The following is a 27,703-nucleotide window of genomic DNA, read 5'->3' on the forward strand; positions in this document are numbered from 1 at the left end:
AATCCATGTGCCTTTGGTGGAGGCGCTTGAGCAAATGCCGGGGTACGCTACGTTCATGAAAGATTTGGTAACAAAGAAGAGGTCGATGGAGTGTGAAACAATTAAAATGACTCATCAAGTGAGTGCCATAGTGCATTCAATGGCACCCAAGCTTGAGGATCCCGGAGCTTTTACTATCCCTTGTACTATCGGAAGTGCGGATTTTGCCAAGGCCCTTTGTGACTTGGGGGCTAGCATAAATTTGATGCCGTACTCGGTCTTCAAGACTTTGGGAATTGGACAACCTCGACCCACTTCAATGAGACTTCAAATGGCGGATCGATCGATGAAGCGACCTTTGGGCATAATCGATGATGTACTTGTCCGGGTGGATAAGTTTATACTGCCAGCTGATTTTGTCATATTGGATTGTGAGGTGGACTTTGAAGTGCCGATTATTCTTGGTCGGCCTTTCCTAGCTACGGGGAAGGCATTGGTTGATGTTGAAGCGGGTGAGTTGACTTTTCGAGTGGGGGATGAGAAGGTGGTACTCCATGTTTGCAAATCAATGAGACAACCTAATAACACGGAGGTGTGTTCATTTGTAGACATTGTCACAGTTGTGATAGTGGATGACACAAGTTCCATGATCCATATCGAAGATCCCCTTGAGGCCGTGCTTCTTAATATGGATGTCAATGATGATGCTAGTAAAGTGGAGTGCGTGAATGCATTGCATGGTATGGGTTCATATTCATATGAGCCTAGGAGGCTATCTTTGGATCTTGAAAACCGCAAAACTCCACCAATAAAGCTATCGATTGAGGAGCCACCGGTGTTGGAGTTGAAGCCACTTCCTCCACACCTCAGGTATGAATTCTTGGGTTCAAATTCTACTTTACTTGTTATTCTTTCTTCTTGCCTTACTAACATGCAGGTTGAGACCACCTTGACGGTTCTTCAAAAGCGGAAAAGGGCAATCAGATGGACTCTAGCTGTTATTCGGGGAATAAGCCCCGCATTTTGCATGCACAAAATCATCTTGGAGGAGGATGCAAAGTCTTCTTTGGAGCATCAAAGAAGACTAAATGAGGCGATGCAAGAGTTGGTGAAGAAAGAGGTTATCAAGTGGCTAGATGCAGGGGTAGTTTATCCTATCTCTGACAGTTCGTGGACCTCTTCGGTGCAATGTGTGCCGAAGAAAGGTGGTATGAACGTGGTGACCAATGACAACAATGAGCTCATTCCCACTAGAACGGTCACTGGGTGGAGAGTTTGTATGGATTACCAGAAGCTGAACAAGGTGATTAGAAAAGATCATTTCCCATTGTCATTCCTTGATTGTCTTGCAGGCCGGGCTTTCTATTATTTTCTAGATGGTTACTCGGGGTACAATCAAATTCTAATTACCCCGGAGGACCAAGAGAAGACCACCTTTACATGTCCTTATGGTACATTCACTTTCTCTAGATTGCCATTTGGATTGTGTAATGCTCCGGCGACCTTGTTTAGGTCTAAGGAGCTCACCCCAGTGGACTCTTGTTTAGGTCTAAGGGCATCAGCATCAGCAGTGACTCCACCAATTCCTGCATTGTTCACCTGAAAATACCCACAGCTCTATCATTTCCCAAATTGCTCTGATCATAAACAAGAAAATCAATCAACAACGTAACATTGCTTTTGTGATGCTTCTTACCAAGATATCAAGCCTGCCAAATTGGGTCTTAATGAATTCAGTCAAAGAAGCAATAGTGGAAGGATCCATAACATCAAGCTGCTGAAACACCACATTCTCTTTAGCCAAACCAATTAACCCTTTGAGCTTCTCTACAGCTTCAACCCCTCTCTTCTCATTTCTAGCAGTCAAAACCACAACTACTCCCTGAGAAGCGAGCTGCCTGCATATTTCAAATCCGATCCCTTTGTTTGTCCCCGTAACTACTGCATACCTGCAACCTGAATAATTTATAGATAGAGCGTAATAAGAAATAAAATAATTACAATGTTACAAGAGAAATTCAGTACTTTGTGGCTTGGCCTCTGATTTCTTCTGCCATTTAGAATAGCGTTTGATGTGATTTGAAGAAAGCTACAGTTTGCTCCGCCTCTAGTCACCTTACATGGCGTTTCAGCTAAATATCGCAAAGTGGCTATCCACGTGTATGCATTTATAACTTCACACCATACTTATGTACTGTTAGAAATTTGATTTGATAGCAAAGCAAACCCAAAAAAAATATAGAAAAAGCCTTGAGGTGTGATATTATCACATTTTAAAGAAAAAGTGACTACTTGACTTTTGAGGCAGCACAAAATACTTATGTGAGATGCTGTCAAGCATCCCATTAACAGTTAACGTATGTTGAAATTTTCAGAAAAGATTTCGACCTTTTTAGAGCAGATATGTTCCTTTGTAAATTAAGTGTCAACCAAGAACTAAAAAATAAAGAGTATATATTCAAGTATTTTATAATAAGAAAATGATCATTAAAGTACTTTGTGATAAGAAATTGATAGACAAGTATTTAAAATTTACTTTTCAAATTCTACTTTCAATGCGAGACTCCCTTAAAGATGGTGTCATTTTAAATAAGATAACATGAGAATTTCACAATCACAATTTCAATGTCACTCTTAAAGTTCCTTCTTAATTTCAATATCACAATCCGTACAACAACAAGTCCATCGCGATGCAGATTAAAATGAAGATATAAACAAATGAACGAATGCTTCGGAAGTTAATTATATCTGAAAGTATTTATAGCTTTATAACATATCGATACTCTGAAACCATACTAGTATTAATTTAAGTTCCAACAGGATGAAACCATACTAGTATTAATTCAAGTCGGTTTATGGATTCTGTGCCTTGAGCACTGGATGTAAATCATACTCCAGACCAAAACTGAGGAAAGGGAAAGAGAGCACAGTGCCTTGCGCGCCAACATTTATATGTACAAGTCAAAATGTTTATGATTATAAAAGAAGCATCTTTTGCAGCTTGTGAACAAGAAGGTAGGTTCCCACAATACAGTAAACGCGACACTCAGCTTCCAAGCGACAGAATAATCACCGGTAGAACTACCCTGAGAAGCAAGTGGTTCTGACCCTAGGCGATATGCTCTGCAAGACTAAGAATCTTGACATGCTTCTTTTTCCTCAACTCATGGGGCACTGGACCAAAAACTCTGGTTCCAATCGGTTCACCATGCTTGTTGATAAGTACCACGGCATTGTCATCAAACTTTACTTCGCTCCCATCACAGCGACCCCTTGGCATAGCAGCACGAACGACAACACCATAATGAACATCTCCTTTCTTCACTTTCCCACCTGGCTGAGCTTCCTTCACTGAGCAAACTATTGTGTCTCCTAACCTTGCTCCTTTCTTGCCCTTCAGTGCTTGGATGCACATCACTCTCTTTGCACCTGAATTGTCTACCACTTTCAGATTCGTCCTCATCTGTATGAAGGTCCTTTGTTGCTGAAGGACCAAAAACAAGTAAAGAACTTTAGTATCATAATTGTAACATGAGACGATTCAAATCATACTCAATATTAGCAGAGTTACCTCATAAGATTCAAGACCATTTTAATATAAACTTTTAGCCAAGTGATGTTGTTAAGGCGTTTTCTCTAATGAAAATAAGCATTTCATAATTTTGACTAGTAAGAAGGGTTTATCTTAATGTGAACAATAAATTCTGTGGCTTGCACTATTACATTATACGCATGCATTAACAAAATGCACGCAACATCCATATTTCATGATCCATGGCTGATGCACATTGCAAATGTACTGGAAAAAGAATCAGGGTTTGGGGGGGGGGGGGAGTGATTGAAATAGCAGAGCAGACTAACCTGTAACAAATGACTGCACTTCATCTCGTGTGTTGATCTTACTAAACCATCAGGATTGTTACAGAGGCCACTGAACAATGAACGACCCACTACTGCAGCTCATCAAACATGTTTAAAGCACAGATCACACATACAGACAAGGAAATAAGGAGCGGCAGATAATGCAATGTGGATTATAGCACAAGAAAGCAGTGAATGCAATGAGCTGATACAGATAGCATAATATCCTGTTGCAGTTACTAATGAACTTTCTAATGCACATAAAACCATCAAATTTTGAACAACATTTCGCAAGGTTGTCTTCCCGCAGAAATCTTTATGCCTATATGGCTGATAAAAATCATATTACTTCCTTCTTCCAAATTAATTATAATGTTTGACTTAAAAATGATTAAATAAGTTGATAGGTATAAATGTGTCGTGTCAATGCAATTATAGGACTAAGTTGAGGCCACAAGCTAATCTATTTCTTTTAAGAATATTGAAAAGAAACAAGAAAGAGAAGTTGTATCAAGTAAAAACATGAGTCTCGCATAGACATCATTTTGGACAATGAAGATATTCAATTTGGGATAAAATTGATTCAACAGAAGTTTTCTTGACACAAGAGGACTTTATCCTGTAAATGGGTAAAAGCCCTCCCTTTACGTTATATATTAAGTTCTACCTGCTATGCAGTAAAGACTAAAGACCGTAAATGACATTCACTGCTCGAGTAGTTTGATATCAAACTCCACTGAATGGACAGATTAGTTGGTAAGAGTGACAAATATAATAAATAAACATTCTACTTTTTGATGGAAAAATTATCAGAGAAAGAAAAAGGAAAAAGAGGGCTGACAAGCAACCAATACATTATATCACTACAGACAAACGTTTACTTCCTCTTTATGATCTCCTCCATGCAAAAAATTTAACATGACTTCATTGTGTGGATAGTAACTAGAATAAGTACATGAAAAACCTAATTGAGTTCATTAGACCATCCCCAATGAGAAATAATGTAAACTACCTCTCTACAAATCAAACACAGACAAAGGAGTATCTCGGCCTGCAACCCCTAAAACGTACTCCTATGTGTTTTCCTCGGTGGTTTTCATTTGGTTTATCTGCCTGAAACTACATCTTCCGCCGAGGAAAGGAAAAGAGAGAAAGGGAGGGGGAGAGAGAGAGAGAGAGAGACATCACTGGCATTTTAACATATTTGTCACATCATTGAGAAAGAGAGAGATAAGTTCCATCTCATACAAATGTATAGCATACTGCTTCATCTTAGCAGTCACAGCAAGTAAAGCCCCTTACCACGAACCAACCGAGAAGAAGAAGATGCAGCCATCACTGGAGAAGATTCTGCGATACGAAGGAGAAAGTTAAGTACAATACCATCCACAAATAGCCATAACACAAGCAGTACAAATTAAAACACCAATTGTGCCAATAGGTGTAAACTATATTCAAATAGATTTAGTGTAATTTTTTATTTGGTAATTAGATTTAATGCAATTAATAATCAAATTATGTGAAGTACTAAGCCAGCAAGTCTACATGTGGGACAGACGGACAGTGATCAGGGGAAGAAAAATTCAAGCATCAAAGGCATTGATAACTTGAAGTTTCCTTTCCCTCTTTTTAGTTTTTTGAATATGGTAACCCCCACCTCCCGGCCCAACCCCCTTATCGACGAGCCAACAGGGGGCCTTTTTTTACTTTGCTCTTTTGGTGATTTGAACCCTCAATCTTATGGTTGGAGTGGAGGATCCTTGCAATAGGGTATTCCTCCATTGTCTATTTTCCTTCGGAACTCTCATCACAAAATGCACATTAATTTATTTTTTTTCAGCACCAGGTCTACCCTTATTTTCACAATTTCAGAGAAAGATCATTGCAAATTGCACCATGAGTGCCTCATGTCAAGAAACTAATGCTACACCCAGTGATCTGGTTGCAATTAGTTAATTAAACGGAGAAAATAAGGATGTGCACTCAAATTTTCTTCGAGAATTAATTTGAACTGCAACAGGATGAAGTGCTGTGCCCATTATTTTGCCGGAAAAGCAATTGCAAGCTTCGATCAGGATTCAGAATACTAAACACTTTAAAGAAGTATGCAACCTTCAGAAACTATCTACATTCAAAAAAGGCCTCTTTTAAATTCCAGCATTAGGAGTTAAATACGACCATTTAGACATGGAAAGACGCAGGGGCGGATTTATAGGGTAATTTATGGGACACATGAACCTATAGTCTCTTCGCCAAACTAGATATTTTATGTATGTATTTTCTACAATTAATCTAATAGTATCTAAAGGCACCCACGCTCCACAAAGGCTGAATGGTGCACTTGGTAAAATACTCAGTTATTTACCCAAAAGAACAGAGATCAATTCTCACTTAATACTTTTTTTTCAGTGGTGCGCTCATGTTTTAGAAATTCTAGATCCGCCTTTGGAAAGAAGCCACAGAAAGCACCTCGTTGTTCACTAAGACATCCCTAATTCAAAAAACTACAAAAACAAGTCACTCCTGATTAAAGAAGTGTAGTCCCACTAGTGAATTACCTTAGCTTATACCTCTTGCTTCCCCACTAGTAGCTTTACAGAGTGTTATGCTTCTCAAGATCCTTACAATTTCTATAAATGCAATGAACTATACAATGTACCAAAACTCGCATTACAGAATTTTCATGTAAATGAATCAGTTAGCAACTGGAGTTAGAAAAATAACAAGTTTTCACCAATTTACAGTACACATTAGTATGACTAAGCCCAGAGAATCAACAAAAAATCAACAACAACAAAGTTAATCCAGAGCAAATATAAAAGATTTAACCTTTTATCTCAAAAAGTACAAAAAAATCGCCAATTCGCAGTACCCATTAATATAACTAAAACCCATATTTGAAAAAAAAAAACGCAAACTTAATCCAAAGCATATTTTAAGATTGAATCGTTTAGCTCAATGGGTATAAAATTTGGATCTTTTCTTGAAAGACTATTAATTTTCAAAATTGATAGACTGGTGTGCCAAGTGTGAAGACTTTATACTTACAGCTATAACGAATAGTAGAAAGATGAACTGCGAAATGAGGATCTGATATTGTCAATGGGTTGATGCTTCGTTTTGGCTGAGAACTGGAGAAAAATGAACCTCTGGTGCGTCTAGGTTACTAGGGTTTATGGTTTTCTTTTGCCTTCTTTTTTTTTCAATTTCGCTGTATAAAATTTATTTTCTCTACTTTATATTGTTACAAATATTCTTTTAGGTATAATATTTTTTTCAGAAAATCAATTACTAAAATATTAAAAATATGTGTAAATTAGTTTTTTCTATTTAAATTGTAAATAGTCCTTTTTTTTATTCGTTTTGATAGCCAATAGATCACTAAGAAACATAAATCTAATGAAAAAGGAATTTTTTACTGCAAGGGTAAAGAGATTACATCCTTCTGGTATAAGTTATGAATAAGATGTTGCAAACTGAATTCTTTCACATTAATTTTAGCTTTTCTTTTTATATTTTGATCTTTTAAGATGAAATACGATAGAAGTATCTTACCATTTGATTACAATATCTATTTCATCTCATTTGGGATGAGTTGTTAAATATTTATTAGTATACATATGTTTCAATATAAAATAAGCAAAAGAATTAACAAAAATAGTTATATATTGCATTTTTTTTAGCCGAGGGTCTCCTGGAAACAGCATCTCTATCCTTCGGGGTAGGAGTAAGGTCTGCGTACATATTACCCTCCCCAAACCCCACTTGTGAGATTATACTGGGTTGTTGTTGTTGTTGTTGTAGTTATATATTGCATACTAAATTTAGTGACCGCATTCAAAAGAATAAAGTAAAAAATAAATAAATAAATTTTATTGAGTTGTCTCTATAAAATTATTGTTAGAGAAGAAGAACATTTAATCTCAAAAAATTATATTTCTTCATCTACAGAAAAACCAACCAACTCATTTAGTTTTGCTAGTATCTCCCCGGTTTGCCTTTATCTATTATGATTTTAGTTATTTTATATAATCTATTTTATGAATTTTCTCATCATAATTCAAAAGAGACTTTCTCATCTTGAATTCAAATAAATTTTATCTCTATATTTTTAAAATATTTTTTTTTGTTTTTTTTTGTGAGTAAACTTATTTACTCGTTATTTGAAATTCTTTTATTGTTCAATATTTTTGGTTTTAATTTTATTAAATTCTGGTTATGTGGTATTATCTATTATATGACTTTTCTAATCATTATTGGAAAGGCACTTTCTTATCTCAAATTTAAATAAGTCTCAATATTCTATGTTTTTTGTTTATTATTGCTTTTCATTATTGCATTATTCATTATTTAATATTTTTATATTTCATGTGACGTCATGTTTTATTAGTTTACATTTTTTTAGTATTATTTTCGTGTGACGTTTTGCTAAAAAAATATTCATGTATTATTTAAATTTGTTAATATATTTTTCAGTATTATTAAAATACTCTCACATTATATTTTCACGTGACGCTTTATTAAAATAGTATTGAGAAAAGTCACTTGGTATTTTTAGGACAAATCTAAAAATATGTTTTAGTATTGCTAAGAAATACTCTCACATTACCTCTATAATATAGATGTTTTATTTAAGATCATGAAAATATAAAAATACTAAGTAATGAATACTACCTGAATATTATTAAAATTTATTAATAATATTTGTGAGTGTTATTAATACTCTCACAATAACTCTATAACACAAATATTTTATTTAAGATCTTATTTTGTTACTTGAAATTTTTTAAATTTTCAAAGTCATTAAATATTTAATTTCTTAAGTAAATTTATTTACTATATATATAGATATTCCCGCCTTTTTCCCAGCTAAGGTACTTTTCTATGTCCGTTCGAGGACGAACGATTGTTTTAAAGGAGGAGAATGTGATGACCCGAAATGTCATCTTGTGTTTTAGAATTCAATTCTGCGCTTTTAAGCCTTAAAATCTCATTTTCCTTACCCACCTCGATTTGTGTGCGCAGTCTGGGCGTGTTTTCAAAAAGCTTTTATGTCAAAAGTTGATGAAAATAAGAAATTTTGCCCAAAACACTTCCTTTGAGTTGACTTCGGTCAACATTTTTAGTAAATAGACCTGGATTCGTGATTTGACGATCCCGATAGGTCTGTATCGTGATTTGGCACTTGAGCGTATGCCCGAAATCAAAATCGAAAATCCCTAGCCCGAGATATCAGACTTCGTTGAAATTTAAAAGTTAAAGGCTTATTGAAATGGAAGTGTTTGACCAAGGTTTGACTTTTTGGATATCGGTTCCGTATTTTAGTTTTGAAACCCGGTATAGGTCCAATATCATATGTATGACTTGTCTATAAAATTTGATAAAAACGGAATTGGTTTGACGTGATTCGGGCGTCCGGTTGAGAAATTAGAAGTTTCAAAGCTTTCTTGAAAATTTCATTTGATTTGGTGCTAAATTCATAGTTCTAGGTGTTGTTTTGGCGATTTGGTCGCGCGAGCAAGTTTGTATGATGTTTTTAGACTAGTATGCATGTTTGGTTTGGAGCCCCGAGGGCTCGGGTGAGTTTCGGATAGGCTACGGAATGAAATGAGACTTAGAACATTACTGGTGTAGGCCTCTAATCTCGCAAATGCGAGATCAGGAATCGCATATACGACCTTTGCAGGTTCCGCATTTGCGAGGAGTAGCTGGGCCATACAGTCTTCGCAATTGCAAAGAATTCTTCGCATTTGCGAAGTAAATCTAGGAAGGACACAGATCGCAAATGCTATCCTAGAGTCGCAATTGCGGAGGTTCATGTTCGCATTTGCGAAGGCAGATGAGGTGTGAAGGACTTCGCATTGCGAAGCCCAAGTCGCAAATGTGACATCTGTAGCTGATGAAAAGAGGCTTAGACGAGATTTTCTCCCATTCTTCAAATTTTCAAAACCTAAAACACAAGAGGCGATTTTCCAAGGACCTTCTCTTCCCCAAATCATAGGTAAGTGATTTTAAACTAGTTTCTTTCAATTTTTCACTTTATTTTACAAGATTTCAACCTAAAATCTAAGATTTTTATGGTGGAATTGAGGATTTTTGGGTAGAAACTAGGGATTTCGAAATTTGGGGATTTAGATCTCAAATTGATGTCGGATTCTAAAACTAATTGTATATCCGGGCTCAGGGTGAATGGTTAATCGAGTTTTGGTCCGAATTTCGGGTGTGGACCAAGCGGGCCCGGGTGTTGACTTTTGTTGACTTTTCCAATAATGACCTAAATCGAATTTTGTTATCGTGGGTGATTCCTAAGGCTCATTTTGAATCGTTTGGTTGGTAATTTGCTAGATATTGTTGGTTCGGAGGTTAGTTTGAAAGGCAAAGCCGTGGTTGAGCTTTGAGTGATCCTTGAAGCGAGGTAAGTATTATGTCTAACCTTGACTTGAGGGAATTAGGAACACTCATATTATTTGCTATGTGATTCTCATGTGAGCAGCGTATATGCGAGGTGATGAGTGCTTATACACCGCCAAATTATCTGTTTTTTTCCTGAATTACTGTTTTTCCTTAACTGCTTCCTTCCCTGTCTTAACTGTTATATGCTCTAAATATTTTTCATGTGTAACTGCTACGTGTTAATCAATATCTTCTTCTGTTGATCATGTTAACTCTTTTCATAGTTTCCCCTAATCCATGCTATTTGCTTAATTTGGCTTCTTTTCACCTTCTAATTGTAAATTGTTGGGTTGGTCTTGTTGTGTAGTATTATTTGTGTAGATTCTATATTGTACAAGGTTTCTTTTGGTTTGGTTTGGTATTTACTGATTGCAAAGGCCTTGTGATTTAGATTGTTGATTTGACTATGTGAATTAAGTGTTTGGTACTGATATATTGGGATCGGGTTGCACGCCACAGCAGGCGTAATAAGGGAGGATTGATATGGTGGAATAAGGGTGAATATGTTTATACAGTGGGATCCGATTGCACGCCGCAACAGGTGGAATAAGGGTGGATTGACATGATGAAATAAGGGTGAATTATTGATATTAATACATGGTGGGATCGGGTTGCGCACCACAACAAATATATATAATATTTACTGTTATTGATATTGTTACGATGGAATAAGGAAGGATTACGTGTTGTCTGGTGGGATCGGGTTGCGCGCCGCAACAACCTATATGTTTCCATTTCCTTAGCTAAGTTGTTTCTTGGTATTATTATTTGAACTGGTAAAGATTGGTAATTCTAGACGACACTAGTGTATTTTCAAGGATGTGGTTATCAATTTCTGTTAGCTGTTTAAATTTTGTTCAATATTTCCATTATTATGTCATTATTATATACTGCGTACAGGTTATAGTGTAGGTGACCAACCTTAGCCTCGTCACTACTTCGTCGAGGTTAGGCTCGGCATTTACCAGTACATGGGGTCGGTTGTACTGATACTATACTCTTCACACTGTGCAGATTTTGGAGTTGATCCTAGCGGCGGTTATTAGCGTGCCCGGATTGGACATCGGCGAAGGCTTGAGGTACGACTGTTCAGTGCCCATAGCTCTTGGAGTCCCCATCCTCTCTTTTTTAGCTGTATAACTTTATTCAAACAGCTTTGTACTTATTTTAAATCTTTATGTGTATTACTTTAGAAGCTCGTGCGCTTGTGACACCAGGTTCAGGGAATTGTAATAGACGTTTGGCAGTTTTATCTTCCGCATTGATATTTCAGTTATTCCAGTTATCTCCCATTATTTAATTCAATTATAAAAAATGGATAAATTATTCTAACATTGGCTTGCCTAGCAAATTAAATGATAGGCGCCATCACGGTCTCGACGGTGGAAATTTCGGGTCGTGACAAGTTGGTATCAGAGCGCTAGGTTACATAGGTCTCACGAGTCATGAGCAAACTTAGTAGAGTCTGGAGGATCGATACGGAGACGTCTATACTTATCTCCCAGGGGCTATGAAGTTAGGAACAATTTCACTTCTACTCTTATTTGTCATGCGATTTTTTCTATCATTTCTGATTGAACCCTTCTATTCTGTTTTCTAGCAGATGGCGAGAACGTGTACCGCATCTTCAGCTAAGCAGCATCCAAATCCCCCAGCAGCAGCTCCTACGAGGGGCAGAGGATGAGGCCGAGGCAGGGGCAGGACTCAGCCTAGAGCTCGAGTAGCAGCACCAATGGTCGAGCCTTAGGTAGAGTTTGATGAAGATGCTCCAGCCCAGACCGTTCCAGCAAGACCACGTTAGTCCCCAGAGGGGTTCATTGCCACCCCGGTACTACAGGATGGTTTGGTCCGTTTGGTGGGCCTGATGGAGAGTGTAGCCCAGACTGGTACATTTCTTGTAGCACCAGCCGTCTCTTAGGCTAGGGGAGGAGCACAGACTCTCGCTACTCAAACTCCAGAGTAGATGGCTCCCTAGTTTCAGACTCCAACTGCTCAACCCGTTGGGGTAGTTCAGTCGGGCATTGCGGCACAGACCAGTGATGGATCGGCTTTGTCTTCTAAGGCTTTGTGGAGATTGGATAGGTTTATCAAACTTTTCCTAGTTCACTTCAGTGGTGCAACTTTAGAGGATCTCCAGGACTATATGGACAGTTGTCATAAGGTGTTATGGAACATGGGGATTGTGGAGACCAATAGGGTCGACTTTGCTGCATTTTATTTGTCGGGTTCCGCCAAGAAATGGTGGAGGGATTATATGTTGACTAGACCAGCTGGGTCGCCTGATTTCACTTAGGACCAGTTCTCTCAGCTATTTCTTGAGAAGTTCATTCCTATCACTTAGAGAGAGGACTATCAGAGGCAGTTCAAGCATATGCAATAGGGTTCTATAATTGTACTCAATACGAGACTCGATTTGTGGATCTGGCCCGTCATGCTATTCTTCTTCTTCCTACCAAGAGAGAGAGAGAGAGTAAAGAGGTTTATTGAGGGACTTGCTCAGCCTATTAGATTGCATATGGCTAAGGAGACTGGGAGTGAGATTTCTTTTCAGGCGGCAACCAATGTTGCCAAGCGAGTCGAGATGGTACTAGCTCAGGGGAGTGGTCAGGAAACTGACAAGAGACCTCGACATTCTGGTGGATTCAGTGGTGCCTCGTCTGGAGGCAGGGGTACTTTTGGTAGAGGCCATCATCCCAGGCCATATCAGCCAACACTTCAGATCCTATAGTGTTTCAGGGAGACGTGGCCTTTATGTGCCTCATTCTGGGCAGCCAGCCTACAATGCACTGCCAACTCCTACCTGTGCACTTTTTATTCAGAGTTATTATCGTGGTTATCTGACCCGTTTGGGTCAGTCTCAGTTTCAATAGCCACAACACCAAGATGGATATTTTGAGTGTGGTGGTTTTGGGCATATAAGGAGGACTGTATGAGATTATTGGGTGGTACACCACAAAAGAGTTCTCGTGCCATGATTCTGGCATTGGTTGCATCACCGCCCGCTTAGCTAGCTAGAGGTCAGGGAGCTAGAGGTAAAGGTCAGGCCGCTAGAGGTGGAAGTCAGGCTGTTAGAGGTGGAGGCCAGACCGCTAGAGTTGGAGGCTAGCCAGCATGAGGTCGTCCTAGAGATATGGTTTAGAGTGGTGGGGCCCAGCCCCTATGCTAGCTTTTCCAGCCAGGCTTGAGACTGAGTCATCTGATGTGGTTATCATAGGTACGGTTTTAGTTTATACTAGAGATGTCTCAGTTCTATTTGATCCGAGTTCTACTTATTCCTACATGTCATCCTATTTTGCTTCATATTTGGTTGTGCCTTGTGATTCTTTGAGTGCTCCTGTGTATATGTCCACCCCTGTAGGAGATGCTATTATTGTAGATCGCGTTTATTGTTCGTGTGTATTTACCATTGGGAGTCTTGAGACTCGTGTATTTCTCCTACTTCTCGATATGGTCTATTTTGATGTCATTTTGGGGATGGATTGGTTGTCACCTTATCATATTATATTGGACTGTCATGCCAAGACAGTGACCTTAGCCTTGCAGGGGTCGACTCGATTGGAGTAGAGGACTCCAGGCTATTCTACTAGCAGGTTTATCTCGTACGTGAAGACTCAGCATATGGTCGAGAAAGGGTGTTTAGCTTATTTGGCTTATGTCTGTGATTCTAGTGCGGAGGTTCCTTCTATGGATTCTGAGCCAGTTGTTTGTGAGTTTCCAGAGGTATTTCATGCAAACCTGCCGGGGATGCCACCTGACAGAGATATCGACTTCTTTATTGATTTGGCTCCGGGCACTCAACCCATTTCTATTCCGCCATACTGTATGGCCCCGCCAGAGTTGAAAGAATTGAAGGAGAAATTGTAAGACTTGCTTGATAAGGGCTTCATTAGACCTAGTATTTCACCCTGGGGTGTACTTGTGTTGTTTGTGAAGAAAAAGGATGGGTCGATAAGGATGTGCATAGATTATCGGCAGTTAAACAAAGTCACCATCAAGAACAAGTATCCATTGCCAAGGACTGATGACTTATTTGATCAGCTTCAGGGTGCCAAGGTGTTTTCAAAGATCGATTTGAGGTATGACTACCATCAATCAAGGATTAGGGCATCTGATGTCCTTAAGATAGCTTTTTGGACTTGGTATGGGCATTATGAGTTTCTAGTGATGTCATTTGAGCCGATAAATGCCCCAACAACATTCATGAATTTGATGAACCGGGTGTTCAAGCCTTATCTGGATTCCTTTGTAATTGTGTTTATTGATGATATCTTGATATTCTCCCACATCAGAGAGGAGCATGAGCAACACCTTCGGATCGTTCTTCAGACCTTGAGAGACAGCCAGTTATATGATAAGTTTTCAACATGCGAGTTTTGGTTAAGCTCAGTCGCGTTCTTGGGGCACATTGTATCAGCAGAGGATATTCAAGTGGATCCTAAGAAGATTGAGGCAGTCAAAAACTAGCCTATACCCACATAGCCAATAGAGATCCAGAGTTTCTTAGGATTGGGAGGTTATTACCGTCGGTTCGTGAAGGAATTTTCATTTATAGCAGCCTCGTTGACCAAGTTGACCTAGAAGGGTGCCTTATTCAAATGGTCAGACGAGTGTGAGGCGAGCTTTCAGAAGCTCAAGATTGCTTTGACTACGACGCTGGTGTTGGTGTTGCCCACAGGTTCAGGCCATTATACAGTATATTATGATGCATCTCGTATTGGACTTCGTGCGGTATTGATGCAGGGTGACAAGGTAATTGCATATGATTTACGGCAGCTGAAGGTTCACGAGAAGCATTACCTTGCTCATGACTTAGAGCTGATAACCATTGTTCACGCGTTGAAGATTTGGAGGCACTATCTTTATGGCGTTTCGTGTGAGGTGTTCACGGATCATCGGAGTTTGCAGTATTTGTTAAAGCAAAAGGAGCTCAATTTGAGGAAGAGAAGGTGGTTATAGCTATTTAAAGACTATGATATCACCATCTTGTATCATCTCGGGAAGGCTAATGTGATGACCGATGCTTTGAGTAAGAATCGGTGAGTATGGGCAGTGTTGCGTACATTACACTCGGTGAGAGACCGCTTGCATTAGATGTTCAGGCCTTGGCCAATCAGTTCGTGAGGTTGGATATTTCTGAGACCATACATGTTTTAGCTTGTACGGTCACTCGGTCTTCATTGTTTGACCGCATCAAGGAGCGGCAGTATGATGACCCTCATTTGCTTGTCCTTAGGGATATAGTGCGGCACGGTGATGCCAAGCGGGTTACGGTTGGAGATAATGGAATTTTGATGATGCAAGGTCGTGTTTGCGTGCCTAATGTAGATGGACTTTGTGAGTTGATTCTAGAGGATGCCCATAGTTCCCGGTATTCTATTCATCCAGGCGCCATCAAGATGTATCAGGACTTGCGACAGCATTATTGGTGGAGGATAATGAACAAAGATATAGTGTCATATATGGCTCAGTGTCTAAATTGTCATCATGTAAAGTATGAACATTAGAAACCTGGTGGTTTGCTTCAGAAGATAGAGATTCCTGAGTAGAAGTAGGAGCGTATCATTATAGATTTTGTTGTTGGACTCCTACAGACTCAGAGGAAGTTCGATGCAGTTTGGATTATTGTGGATAGACTGACCAAGTCAGTGCATTTCATCCCCGTGGCAGTTACCTATTCTTCAGAGCGATTGGTAGCGATTTTTATCTGCGAGATCGCTCGTCTTCACGGCGTGCCCATGTTTATCGTTTCTGATCGAGGTACACAATTTACATTGTATTTCTGGAGGGAAGTGCAGTGTGACTTGGGTACGCAGGTTGAGCTGAGCACATCATTTCATCCTCATACGGACGTGCAGTCCGAGCGCACTATTCAGATATTGGAGGATATGCTCCGCGCTTATGTTATTGACTTTAGAGGCTCATGGGATCAGTTCTTGCCACTTGCATAGTTCACCTACAAAACAACTATCAGTTGAGCATCCAGATGGCTCCCTATGAGACATTATATTATAAACGGTATTGATCGTTGGTTGGACGTGATGTTGCATTCATGGTCGGACATAGAGTATTGCTCCGTGTGTCACCCATGAAGGGTGTAATGAGGTTTGAAAAGAAGGAAAAAGTTGAGCCCTAGGTACATCAGGCCTTTTGAGATTCTTGAGCGAGTGGGAGAGGTGGCTTACAGACTTGCTTGGAAGTATCGCGACAATATATCCCACATGTTGAACTTCAGCACTGTCCAGTTGGACAAGGATTTGACCTATGAGGAGGAGCCAGTAGCTATTCTAGACCGGCAGGTTCGCCAGTTGAGATCGAAGAGTTATCCTTTAGTTCGAGTGCAGTGGAGAGGTTAACCCGTTGAGGAAGCTACTTGAAAGTCCAAGTCGGACATGCGTAGTATATATCCCCACCTTTTTCCCAGCTCAGGTACTTTTCTATGTCCGTTCGAGGATGAATGCTTATTTTAAAGGTGGAGAATGTGATAACCTGAACGGTCATCTTGTGTTTTAGAACTCAATTATGCGCTTTTAAGCCTTAAAATCTCATTTTTTACCCTCCTTGATTTGCGTGCACAGTTTGGGCATGTTTTCAGAAAGCTTTTATGTTAAAAGTTGATGAAAATAAGAAATTTTGCCAAAAAAACTTCCTTTGAGTTGACTTCAGTTAATATTTTTGGTAAACAGAATCGTATTCATGATTTGACGATCTCGATGGGTTCGTATCGTGATTTGGGAATTGGGCGTATGTCCGGAATCAAAATTGAAAGTCTCTAGCCCGAGATATCGGACTTTGTTGAAATTTGAAAGTTAAAGGCTTATTGAAATGGAAGCGTTTGACCAAGGTTTGACTTTTTGGATATTGGGTCCGTATTTTGGTTCTGGAACCCGGTATAGGTCGAATATCACATTTATGACTTGTCGGTAAAATTTGGTAAAAAACGCAATTGGTTTGACGTGATTCGGGCGTTCGGTTGAGATATTAAGTTTCAAAGCTTTCTTGAAAATTTCATTTGATTTGGTGCTAAATTCGTAGTTCTAGGTTTTATTTTGGTGATTTGGTTACGCAAGCAAGTTCGTATGATGTTTTTAAACTGGTGTGCATGTTTGGTTTTGAGCCCCGAGAGCTTGGATGAGTTTCTAATAGGCTACAGAGTGAAAATGGGACTTAGAACATTGCTAGTGTTTCAGTTGTTGGTGTAGGCCTTTGATCTCCCAAATGCGAGATCAGGAATCGCATATGCGACCTATGCAGGTTCCGTATTTACGAGTTATTTCTCGCATTTGTGAGGAGTAGCTGGGCCATACAGTCTTCGCAATATCGAAGAATTCTTCGCATTTGAGAAGTAAACCTGGGATGGGTAGTGATCGCAAATGTGATCCGAGAGTCGCAATTGCAGAGGTCCATGTTCGCATTTGCGAAGGCGGAAAAGGTGTGAAGGACTTTGCATGGTTCCTTCACATTTGCGGGCTTCGCAAAGTCGCAAATGCGACATCTGCAGATGATGAAAAGAGACTTAGACGGGATATTCTCACATTCTTCAAATTTTCAAAACCTAAAACACAAGATGCGATTTGCCAAATGATTCTAAACTAGTTTCTTTGAATCTTTCTCTTCATTTTACAAGATTTCAACCTAAAATCTAAGGTTTTCATGGTCGAATTGGAAATTTTTGGGTAAAAACTAAGGATTTCTAAATTTGGGGATTTAAACCTTAAACTGAGGTCAAATTCCAAAAATAATTGTATATTCGGGCTCAGGGGTGAATGGGTAATCGGGTTTTGGTCTGAAGTTCGGTTTTGGACCAAGCGAGTCAGGGTGTTGACTTTTGTTGACTTTTTCAATAATAACCTAAAATCAGACTTTGTTATCCTGGGTGATTCCTAAGGCTCATTTTGAATCATTTGGTTGGTAATTTGCTCGACATTGTTGGTTCGGAAGCTAGTTTGAAAGGCAAAACCGTGGTTGAGATTTGAATGACCCTCAGAGCGAGGTAAGTGTTGTGTCTAACCTTGACTTGAGGAAATTAGGAACCCTCAGACTATTTGCTATGTGATTCTCATGTGAGCGGCGTATATGCAAGGTGACGAGTGCTTATATGCCGCCAAATTATTTGTTTTCCCTGAATTACTATTTTTCCTTAATTGTTTCCTTCCCTGTCTTAATTGTTATATGCTCTAAATGCTTTCCATGCTTAACTGCTACGTGTTAATCAATATCTTCCTTTGTTAATCATGTTAGCTCTTTTCATAGTTTCCTCTAATCCCTGTTATTTTCTTTATTTGTTTTGTTTGTATTTTCCAATTGTAAATTGCTGGATTGGTCTTGCTGTGTAGTACTATTTGTGTAGATTCTATATTTTATAAGGTTTCCTTTGGTTCGGTTTGGTATTTACTGATTGTAAAGGCCTTGTGATTTATATTGTTGATTTGGCTGTGTGCATTAAGTGTTTAGTACTGATATGGTGGGATCGAGTTGCGCGCAGCGTAATAAGGGAGGATTGATATAGTAAAATAAGGGTAAATATGTTTATACGGTGGGATTGTGTTGCACGTTGCAACAGATGGAATACGGGTAAATTGAAATGGTGAAATAAGGGTTAATTATTGATATTGATACATGGTGGGATCGGATTGTGCGCCACAATATAATATTTATTGTTATTGATATTGTTACAGTGGAATAAGGGAGGATTACGTGTTGTCTGGTGGGATCGGGTTGCGCGCCCCAACAACCTATATGTTTCCATTTCCTAAGCTGCGTTGTTTCTCGATATTATTATTTGAACTGGTAAAGATTGATAATTCTGGACGCTACTGGTGTATTTTCGAGGCTATGGCTATCAATTCTGTTGGATGTTTAAATTCTGTTCAGTATTTTCATTATTCTGTCATTATTATATATTATGTACAAGTTATAGTGTAGGTGACCCGCCTTAGCCTCGTCACTACTTCGTCGAGGTTAGACTCGGAATTTACCAGTACATGGGGTTGGTTGTACTGATACTACACTCTGTACACAGTGCAGATTTTGGAGTCGATCCCAGCGACGGTTATTAGCGTGCCCGAATTGGACATCGGCGGAGACTTGAGGTACGACTGTTTAGCGTCCCCGGCTTCTGGAGTCCCCATCCTCTTTTCTTTTTAGCTGTATAATTTCATTCAGACAGCTTTGTACTTATTTCAAATCTTTATGTGTATTACTTTAGAAGCTTGTACGCTTGTGACACCAGGTTCAGGGAATTGTAATAGACGTTTGGCAGTTTTATCTTCTGCATTAATATTTCACGTATTCCAGTTATCTCTCGTTATTCAATTCAATTGTAAAAAATGAATAAATTGTCCTAACGTTGGCTTGCTTAGCAAGTGAAATATTAGGCGTCATCACGGTTCAGACGGTGAAAATTCCGGATCGTGACAGTTTTATACTCTCGCATCACTTTGGAACCATATGTGGGAATTACCATGCTGATATTATTTAATTTAAAAAATTATTTATTTAGTTATTTAGTTTTCTTTACCAAATACCATATTACTTTTATGCTCCTACATCAGCTTGGAATTGAAATTCCCATATTTTTATTACAACTCACATTTTGGAACTATCACTTTTTTTAAAAAAAAAAAAAATCAACTACTCCAACTAAAGTTGGAGTTTTGTCCTAAAAATATACACTTGGCAATATGACACCTAGCAATGTAAGAGTGCTTTGCCTTTCGTATTTGTATATATAATAATGCTGGAGAATAAACAATTGACGTGACAGGCTTCACATGCCAGGGAATGCATTTATATCTTATTTTTTTGGGTTTTTTTCTCTCATTTTAATACAATAACTAATTATTATATTAAAAAATTAGCCTTATAAGTTGTAACCGTATCTCCATAATAATGAGGAAAGTAGGAGAATAGTGTCATTTCAAACTTTTGCCAAACTCATAAAACCTTTGGCCTTTGAGTTTCTTCAGTTTTAAAGGGGCAGGGTATCTGATCTTAAATGGAGAGAATATCCTCAAGCAATCATCTTATTGCCTCCATAAGGATTCTACTCCATCTTCGTCACTAAAATTAATGTTGGTAATAACTCGCTTTTGTTTCATGTTTACTTTGAACATATTATAATGGTGACTCACGATTATTTTCAATATATATTCTTCATTCGCATGTTTATGAGTCGATAATTACGTTGTGCAAATTCAAAAGGTCCACAAAATTTTATAGCCCTGGATTTCGATCCCTCCAAGTTATGAAATTTTGTGCCCGAGTGAGTTTGCAAGGAACTAAGGAATGTATCTCATGATTTTTAGTGTCGAGCATTTTACTTTTTGTTGCTAAGAGATCGTTGATGTAGAATTTCATGAAACACAATATTACATTTGCAATCAATATAATTCTGGGTATTGATTGAAAAAAATATCTTTAAGGAATGATTCGAGAAGGAAGAAGTTGTTGACCGGCTTGGGAGGAAAAATGAAGCAGAGGTTAACGGAAAAAAATAGTATTATCATTATTTCTTTCTTCTTCTTTTTTTATTTCTAATTAATTCCTTCTTCTTTCACTTTCCTAAAAATATCTTTTTGTTTTATTTTTCGTATATATACTTTTTCTTTTACCTTAATTATTTTAAGAATCCCAAAAGTTAAACTTTGTAACTTTTGTTCATTTTTATATCAAATTAAATTTATGATATGTTTAAATTTATTTCATTATACCTTTTTGGTAATTTTATTGGTAGGATTGTGCAGTGTCCAATTTTCACATAAATTTGGTCATAAATGGATAATGCAAGAGTTTTCTCTTTCCAGAAGGAATTGAGTGAAAGACATGGTTGTCCAATGTCTTTACATTATCGCTTTTATGTGTATTGCTCAAAAAATTTGGCAAGCTAAGATTATGGAATTATAAATTAGGGAGCGCTATTTATTTGATATTAAAAATGAGGTAGCAAGCTTAATTAACCCTGATGTGCATTTGAAAGTTTTTTAATATTTTAAGGTTATGGGTTGTTTTATTTTTCGCTACTTTACTCTTCTTGGAAGTAATATTCTTATATATACTGTCAATTATAGACAGGCCAATCGGTATGGTGTTCACAAGAGCTGCCAAGGTAACACCTCTTCTTTTTAGATTTTTTAAATAATAAAAACTTATGAAAGCATTAAAGTAAACTCACGAATGGAAGGAAAAAGTTAAATACTATACAAGTAAAGAACTTTTCAATATTTCCCTCAAATTCAAGGAACTCCTTATTGATATTAGAGCAAAATATAAACCTAAGTGTGACTGATAAAATAGTTTGAAACTTGAAATATTATCTTTTCGGATTTAAAAATTAAAATATTCATTAAAGTGAGACTATTTAGGTTTTTTTAATTGCCGGGCGAAGCGCGAATAAATTCACTAATTCTATATAAAATTGATAGATTCTAGTAAAAGATTCGGTTGTCTTTCACGTTTTTGCCATTCTCTTTAAATTTGTTGTAGTTATTGAATCTTTGATCTCCATAATCGTCGATTTAACAATGTAGGAATCTAATGATTTTTTCATTTTCTTTAGTTATTCATATTATGTATAGCTGAAATTTGTATACTTAATTGACAATTTACATTAATTCAATTATCAAATTATTTAATCAATTTGTTTTAGCTAGTTTTCGGCGTAGTCCAGTTCCCCTTGTTTAGATAATCGTGTACTCTCGTCACAAGTCACAACCCTTAGTCACAACCCTTTTACAGCATTTATTTCTTTGAAAAAATAACATTGCAGACCTATGAAGCTGTAATTATTCCATATCCAACTTGGAACTTATACAAAGATTAGCTTTACATGAATAAAACAACTAAAAAACGAAAATAACCTTGATTTTATCTTTTTACTTTAGAATTAAGAGTAAATTATAAAACTTTTATATCACATACAGAATTAACCAAACATTCACAACAATAAAACATATGCACTAATTACTAATCTTTGAATTACAATATCTACAGTATGATATAAGTGAATATAACTTTGTCACTCATAACATTCCCAATTTTATTAAAAAGGTGTCACCTCTTTCCTATTGAAGTATTTTCCTGATGGACCTCCCTCAGGTAAAAGAGCAAGCCAAACAGGACTTTCAGCACCCTCTTCAACACTCAGTTTGCCACAATTGATAGTCATATCAGTTTTGACATAGCCTGGACAAACACAGTTGATGAGAAAACTTGGGTATTTTTTGGCTAGTATTCTTGTGTAAGCATTCATTGCTGCTTTTGATAGAGTATATGCAGGAAAAATCAGAGACCACTTTTTAGTTTCCATCAAACCCTCCTTTAAATCTTGCAAAAAAGCATTCAAAACCTCATCCACTCTGTCTTCTGTTATATTCTCAGCATCACTTAACACTCCTACAGCCCATTCATTGCGTATATGCTGAAACAAACATTATTTGTGTTAGAAAAATAATTGGATGAAATAATCTGGCTTCGATAGTGTAGTCATTGTCAATAACGAATTAAACTTCCCACTTTGTTGCTGCAGGGATAATAGCAGAATTCCTCGAGAATTTTACAAAGTCTCTGAAATTCGAATTTCGGCAATTAACTCGAACTTTCCACAAGAACATAATATTTGTGAGTTGTAGAAAATAAGTAGAAGAGAAAGAGATGAAAATTTTCAGATGATTTTGTTTTGAAGATAATATGAGTATTTATAATACCTCTAGGAGTCTGTTGGAATAACAGACTCATCTTTTTCATAATAAACACCCTTTTTTGAATTTAAAAAAGAAAACTATTAAAACCGTTTTCTGAAATTTAATTTTAAAAACATTTTAAATTAATTAATAAAACATTAGGCGACTAAAAATTAATTTTGGACTACTTAATAGGCCCAAAGCCCAATCTTGACTATTAATAATATAGTCAAATTTTCAATTTCCCTCCAAAACATCCTTTAAAATACTCAAACTATCTATGGTGCTCGGACTCTCCGAAAATATAAATGGGTGCGTGTTGGATCCGACACGAGTGCGACAACTGTTTTGGAGAGTCCGCGTAACATAGCAAACTATATAAGACAAAGAAATGCTTTTAAACACTTCTTCCTTCCTTTGTTTATTCAACGACGGACAATACAATCTCTTCTCAAATACTCCCATCAAATACTAACTAATCTAACAATTTGTGCCAAAATAAAAAGAGATTTGTATATTCTTTAAAATTAATTGTAAGAGTACAATGACATATATGATATAGTAGAATATATGTATTAGAGTTTACATTTTATACACAGACAATGCAAGTAAACTGTTAGTATGTTTTTCTTTTTTTGAGACCGGGGGCGGATTTAGGGGGACGGAAAGGGTTCACTCCCTTCGCCGAAAATTACACTGTATATATAAGACAAAATATATTTTTCACCTCTATATATTATGTTTTGAATTAACTTGAGACAATTCAAAAGCATAGCTCAGTGGTTAAAGAGTTTCAAGATCTTTGTGAGGTCATTTGTTCAATTTTCACTAGCTATAATTTCTTTTAATTTCTTTTCTTTTTTTGAACCCTTTAGCAAAAATCCTGCCTCTGCTACTGCTTAAGACATCTGCCCCCCTAAGAAATGTTGGTATGTAATTTGATGAAATACCTCTAACCTAGGAAAAGTTGGTGTAATTAGATGAAATACCTCTAACTTTCCAGCAAGGGAGGAGACATTGACAATACGAGGTGAATCAGAAAATTGAAGCAGAGGTAATAATTCTTGAATCATCTGTTTTGCCCCATAGTAGTTTGTTTTTAGACATTCTTCAGCTACATCATAAGTTTGAGTTGCTACCTTTAGCTTCTCAATGAATAGGTCTTGCTGCATCACCAACACAAGATTAATCATTTCAAATGGATAAAAGAATGCGCTGAAGAAATTCACAGGACCATAAAATTGCAGTAGAAGAAACTTTTTATTTGTTTGGTGGAGTGGATGAAAGAGAAATTAATTAGTTCATTACTTTTTAGCTATGTAGCTCGGACTTTCTAAAAATATTGCCGAGTGAGTATCAAATCCTCTAAAAGTAGTATATTTTAGAGAATCCGCACAACATAGCTTTTTAGTATGTATGGTATCAGTCGTATGTGTACTCAATGGAGTATATCTATAAGCAAAAAAAGAATTAATGTTGATATATTCACTTACTTCTGGACTTTTAATTGTAACATCTTTATCCATATGCACTCCAACAACTGCTGCATTGTTCACCTGGTACGTTTGTTCAGAAATGATGTAGTATTATGTTACATAAAGGTTAAGCCATATCATGAACTGTTAATTAAGCAAACATAAAAAATTGGAGATTAAGAATGCAAATCTCAATTTGAAGCACTATATATTATATAACATGTTTTTCACTTTATCTTCTATATTGTTAGAAAACTAATTCAAACTTGTAGTAGGAACTTTAATTGTTTAAAATTTAATTTATTTAATTCGTGTCTAAATATGATTTATAGTCAGAATTATATAGGAATATGTTTTTATGTTTATAATTGGAATAGTTTTGATACTATTATAAATAAGGGTATTACTAGCTTATTTTAATGTGCGGAGATTTGTGAGAACTATCGAGAGCTTTTAAAAATTTATAATAAAATATTTTTCCTTCATAATTGGTATCAAAGCTTCTATGATCTTGGGAGAGAATCAAGTAGCTTTCGCTATCGACGGGCAGCGCTCGTCAATATGTGTCACCCATCTAGCCATTGAATATGTTGGCAAAGAACGGGCCAATAATATATGCATGAGAAAAATTATGGTGAAAAGGATTGAGAAAAAAAATTCAAGTTCAAAGAGACACTAAATATGAATAAGAGGAAGAAAGATCTTCTCTAAAGGTTTGAGAGAGGTAGATTAAAAAAAATTACAATATTGCATGTTTAAGAGATGCAAGCAATTTTACATAAGAGGAGGAATTTTTTTTCCACAAGTTGCAGAGAAGTTAAAAAATAATTGAAAGCTAATTACAAGTGAAACAACAATTTAGGAGTTGAAGACAGGTGCTTCAACAAAGTTATGTGTTGGTGACAAAGTGCATCAACCAGAATTGAAGATAAGTGCTTCAACAAATTTAGATGTTGGCAACAAAGTGCATCAACTGGAGTTGAAGACAGGCGCTTCAACAAAATTGGTTGTTGGTAACAAAGTGTATCAACGGGAGTTGGAGACATGTGCTTCAACAAAATTTGGATGTTGGTGACAAAGTGCGTCAACGAGAGTTGAAAACAGGTGCTTCAACAAAATTGGTGCTTTAACACAAGTAAAAGTTGGAGAGAATTGCTTCAAGACGCAACCAAAATAGTCAGATGTACACAACTTTGAATTATGGGAGAACGTTGGAAAACTAATTCAAACTTGTAGTAGTAACCTTAATTGTTTAGGATTTAATTTATTTAATTTGTGTCTAAATAGGATTTATAGTGAGAATTATATAAGAATAGGTTTTCATGTTTCTAATTGGAATAGGTTTGATGCTATTATAAATAAGGATATTACTAGCTTATTTTAATATGTGGAGATTTGTGAGAACTGACATTTATAATAAAATATTTTTCTTTCATCTATATTACAAAATTAAACATGGTATAGACAAGTGCATGTACTTGCAGCTCACCTTAACCTGATGGTACAAAGAATGGTACATCCATTTGTTCATTTTCTTATAAAAAGTGAAACCAATTTTCTAAAATCAAAGAGGAACTTGGAAGTGGAAATTACCAAGATATCAAGCTTGCCAAATCTGGCCTTGATGAAATCTTTAAGTTGTGCAATACTAGAAAGGTCAGTCACATCAAGCTTATGAAAAATAACATAATTTGAGAGGCCACACTCCTTTAGCATATCAATAGCTTCTGCTCCTTTCTTCTCATCTCTAGCTGTTAAGATCACCACTATCCCCTTTGAAGCTAGCTGTCTACATATTTCTAGTCCTATTCCTCTGTTGGCTCCACTCACAACTGCAATCCTGATAACAAATTTGAAACCATACGAAATAAAATTAATGCCCATCTTACTCACACAAATAGTGGTGAAGCCATAAATTTTTCCATGGATGTTCAAATTTGGAAAAAGTAAAAAAAAATTCCCGACAAAGAATGTTCAATATAGTATGTTATATACTTTTAAAACATAATATTTTATCTATATATGCAATATAATTTTCTGACAAAGTGATACCGGAGTGTAGCTTCGCCCAATGCACAAAGGTATATGTAGAGGCCTAGCTAGACAATAGTGAGTTATGTTGAACCTGTTCAAATCTATCATTGCGCGTGCCGATAACAATAACAAACCGGTATAATCCCACAAGTGGAATTAGGAGTAATATATACGCACTTACCCCTAACTTAACAATAGAGAAATTCGATCCGCCATTGCTGATAGAGAAGGGAAAAAATCAAGCAAAAAAAAGGAGTGAATGTTATTGAATGGAAAGGAGTACCTTTGAGTTGCCAGGAAATTGGAAGCTTCTGCCATTGGTATGAAGTGTTGCGTGTTCGAACGTGGGTAATAAAGAAGAAGAGTATTTCAGGCCCACTGTGTTCCTTAATACATGCAGTAGTATTGAAAGTGAGTTTGTAATGATTCAACGTTTTAGTATTAATCATTCGACAATTGTGTGGTAGGAAACGTATAAGTGCACAGCTAGCTAGGGGGGCTGACGGTTCAGTTTGGTCGGTTTTTAATTAAAACCAAAACCAAACCAATTTAATCGGTTTTTAAAATTTTAAACCAAAATCAAATCAAATTAAATACAAATCATCAGTTTAATTGTTGTTGGTTTAGTTCGATTTAGTTCGGTTTTTTCGATTCTTAGTAAGTTAATGATAAATTAATAATAGTAAAACAACGCTAGACAACAATCTGAAAATAATTTGCTAAATTTATGCCTTTTTATATATTTCTTTCAAAATTGAAAGTTTATTTACCTGTTTATATGAAAAGAATGAACAAAAAACAAACTAAAAGTTTGCTTTCCCAAGCTTTAGCTGTTGTTGTCTTGCAATTTGAATTTGCTTTCTTTACTCTTGTGGTGGTTTTTTTTAACTCTTCTGTTATGCAAAAGTATGTGCGGAGAGTTAGAGAATTAGAGTCTTTTAATGAAAAGAAAATTGGTCGAGTCCTATTGTTTTGTACTTAGGCAATCTTTTAAGATATATAAGAATAAACCAAAATTTAAAATAACAATTAAGATGCATAAAATATTTTAAATTATTTACAAAAAGATATTATATTGTATATAAATAACTATTAAATTTTGTTTTGGTTCGGTTTATTTTTCGGTTTTTTAAAATTGAACAAAACCAAACCAAATATTAGCGATTTTTAAAATTTAAAACCAAAACCAATCCAAATCAAGAAAAATATCGGTTTACTTAATCG

General features: G+C 36.6%; 2 protein-coding genes across 5 annotated transcripts; both read right to left on the reverse strand.

Annotated features, from left to right (window-relative positions):
* Window positions 1–2,698: 2,698 nt before the first annotated feature.
* On the reverse strand, window positions 2,699–7,053 carry LOC104248893 (large ribosomal subunit protein uL14mz). Of its 2 annotated transcripts, none has more exons than XM_009805243.2 (4): window positions 6,889–7,053; window positions 5,143–5,190; window positions 3,841–3,932; window positions 2,699–3,463 (listed from the first exon to the last, which is right to left on the reverse strand). In XM_009805243.2, exons 2-4 carry the CDS (start codon window positions 5,174–5,176, stop codon window positions 3,089–3,091), a joined length of 501 nt encoding a protein of 166 aa, XP_009803545.1. In that variant the 5' UTR covers window positions 5,177–5,190; window positions 6,889–7,053; the 3' UTR covers window positions 2,699–3,088. The 2 variants fall into 2 exon arrangements, with proteins under 2 accessions (XP_009803545.1, XP_009803546.1); XM_009805244.2 differs by having other exon boundaries at window positions 3,841–3,929; window positions 6,889–7,050.
* A 15,171-nt stretch (window positions 7,054–22,224) lies between these two features.
* Window positions 22,225–26,892, reverse strand: LOC104248895 ((+)-neomenthol dehydrogenase-like). 3 transcript variants are annotated; one of them, XM_009805245.2, is made up of 5 exons: window positions 26,763–26,892; window positions 26,039–26,285; window positions 24,464–24,526; window positions 23,960–24,136; window positions 22,225–22,708 (listed from the first exon to the last, which is right to left on the reverse strand). In XM_009805245.2, the coding sequence occupies exons 1-5, from the start codon at window positions 26,795–26,797 to the stop codon at window positions 22,331–22,333; spliced, it is 900 nt and encodes a 299-aa protein (XP_009803547.1). In that variant the 5' UTR covers window positions 26,798–26,892; the 3' UTR covers window positions 22,225–22,330. The 3 variants fall into 3 exon arrangements, with proteins under 3 accessions (XP_009803547.1, XP_070026416.1, XP_070026419.1); XM_070170315.1 differs by having other exon boundaries at window positions 26,661–26,801; XM_070170318.1 differs by lacking the exon at window positions 26,763–26,892 and adding an exon at window positions 26,498–26,740.
* Window positions 26,893–27,703: the final 811 nt, after the last annotated feature.

This window comes from Nicotiana sylvestris, chromosome 1 (genome assembly GCF_000393655.2).
Source record: "Nicotiana sylvestris chromosome 1, ASM39365v2, whole genome shotgun sequence".
NCBI classification, from domain to species: Eukaryota; Viridiplantae; Streptophyta; class Magnoliopsida; order Solanales; family Solanaceae; genus Nicotiana; species Nicotiana sylvestris.

What these genes read in the sequence shown, in the direction of transcription:
- LOC104248893 (XM_009805243.2), bottom strand. Translation starts at nt 5,176, where the DNA reads ATGGCTGCATCTTCTTCTTCTCGGTTGGTTCGTG. An exon ending in TTCTTCTCGGTTGGTTCGTG is followed by an intron (nt 3,933 to 5,142) that starts GTAAGGGGCTTT and finishes GATGAGCTGCAG; the next exon opens with TAGTGGGTCGTTCATTGTTC. An exon ending in AGTGCAGTCATTTGTTACAG is followed by an intron (nt 3,464 to 3,840) that starts GTTAGTCTGCTC and finishes TTGGTCCTTCAG; the next exon opens with CAACAAAGGACCTTCATACA.
- LOC104248895 (XM_009805245.2), bottom strand. Translation starts at nt 26,797, where the DNA reads ATGGCAGAAGCTTCCAATTTCCTGGCAACTCAAAG. An exon ending in TTGGCAAGCTTGATATCTTG is followed by an intron (nt 24,527 to 26,038) that starts GTAATTTCCACT and finishes CAAACGTACCAG; the next exon opens with GTGAACAATGCAGCAGTTGT. An exon ending in TTACAATTAAAAGTCCAGAA is followed by an intron (nt 24,137 to 24,463) that starts GTAAGTGAATAT and finishes TTGGTGATGCAG; the next exon opens with CAAGACCTATTCATTGAGAA.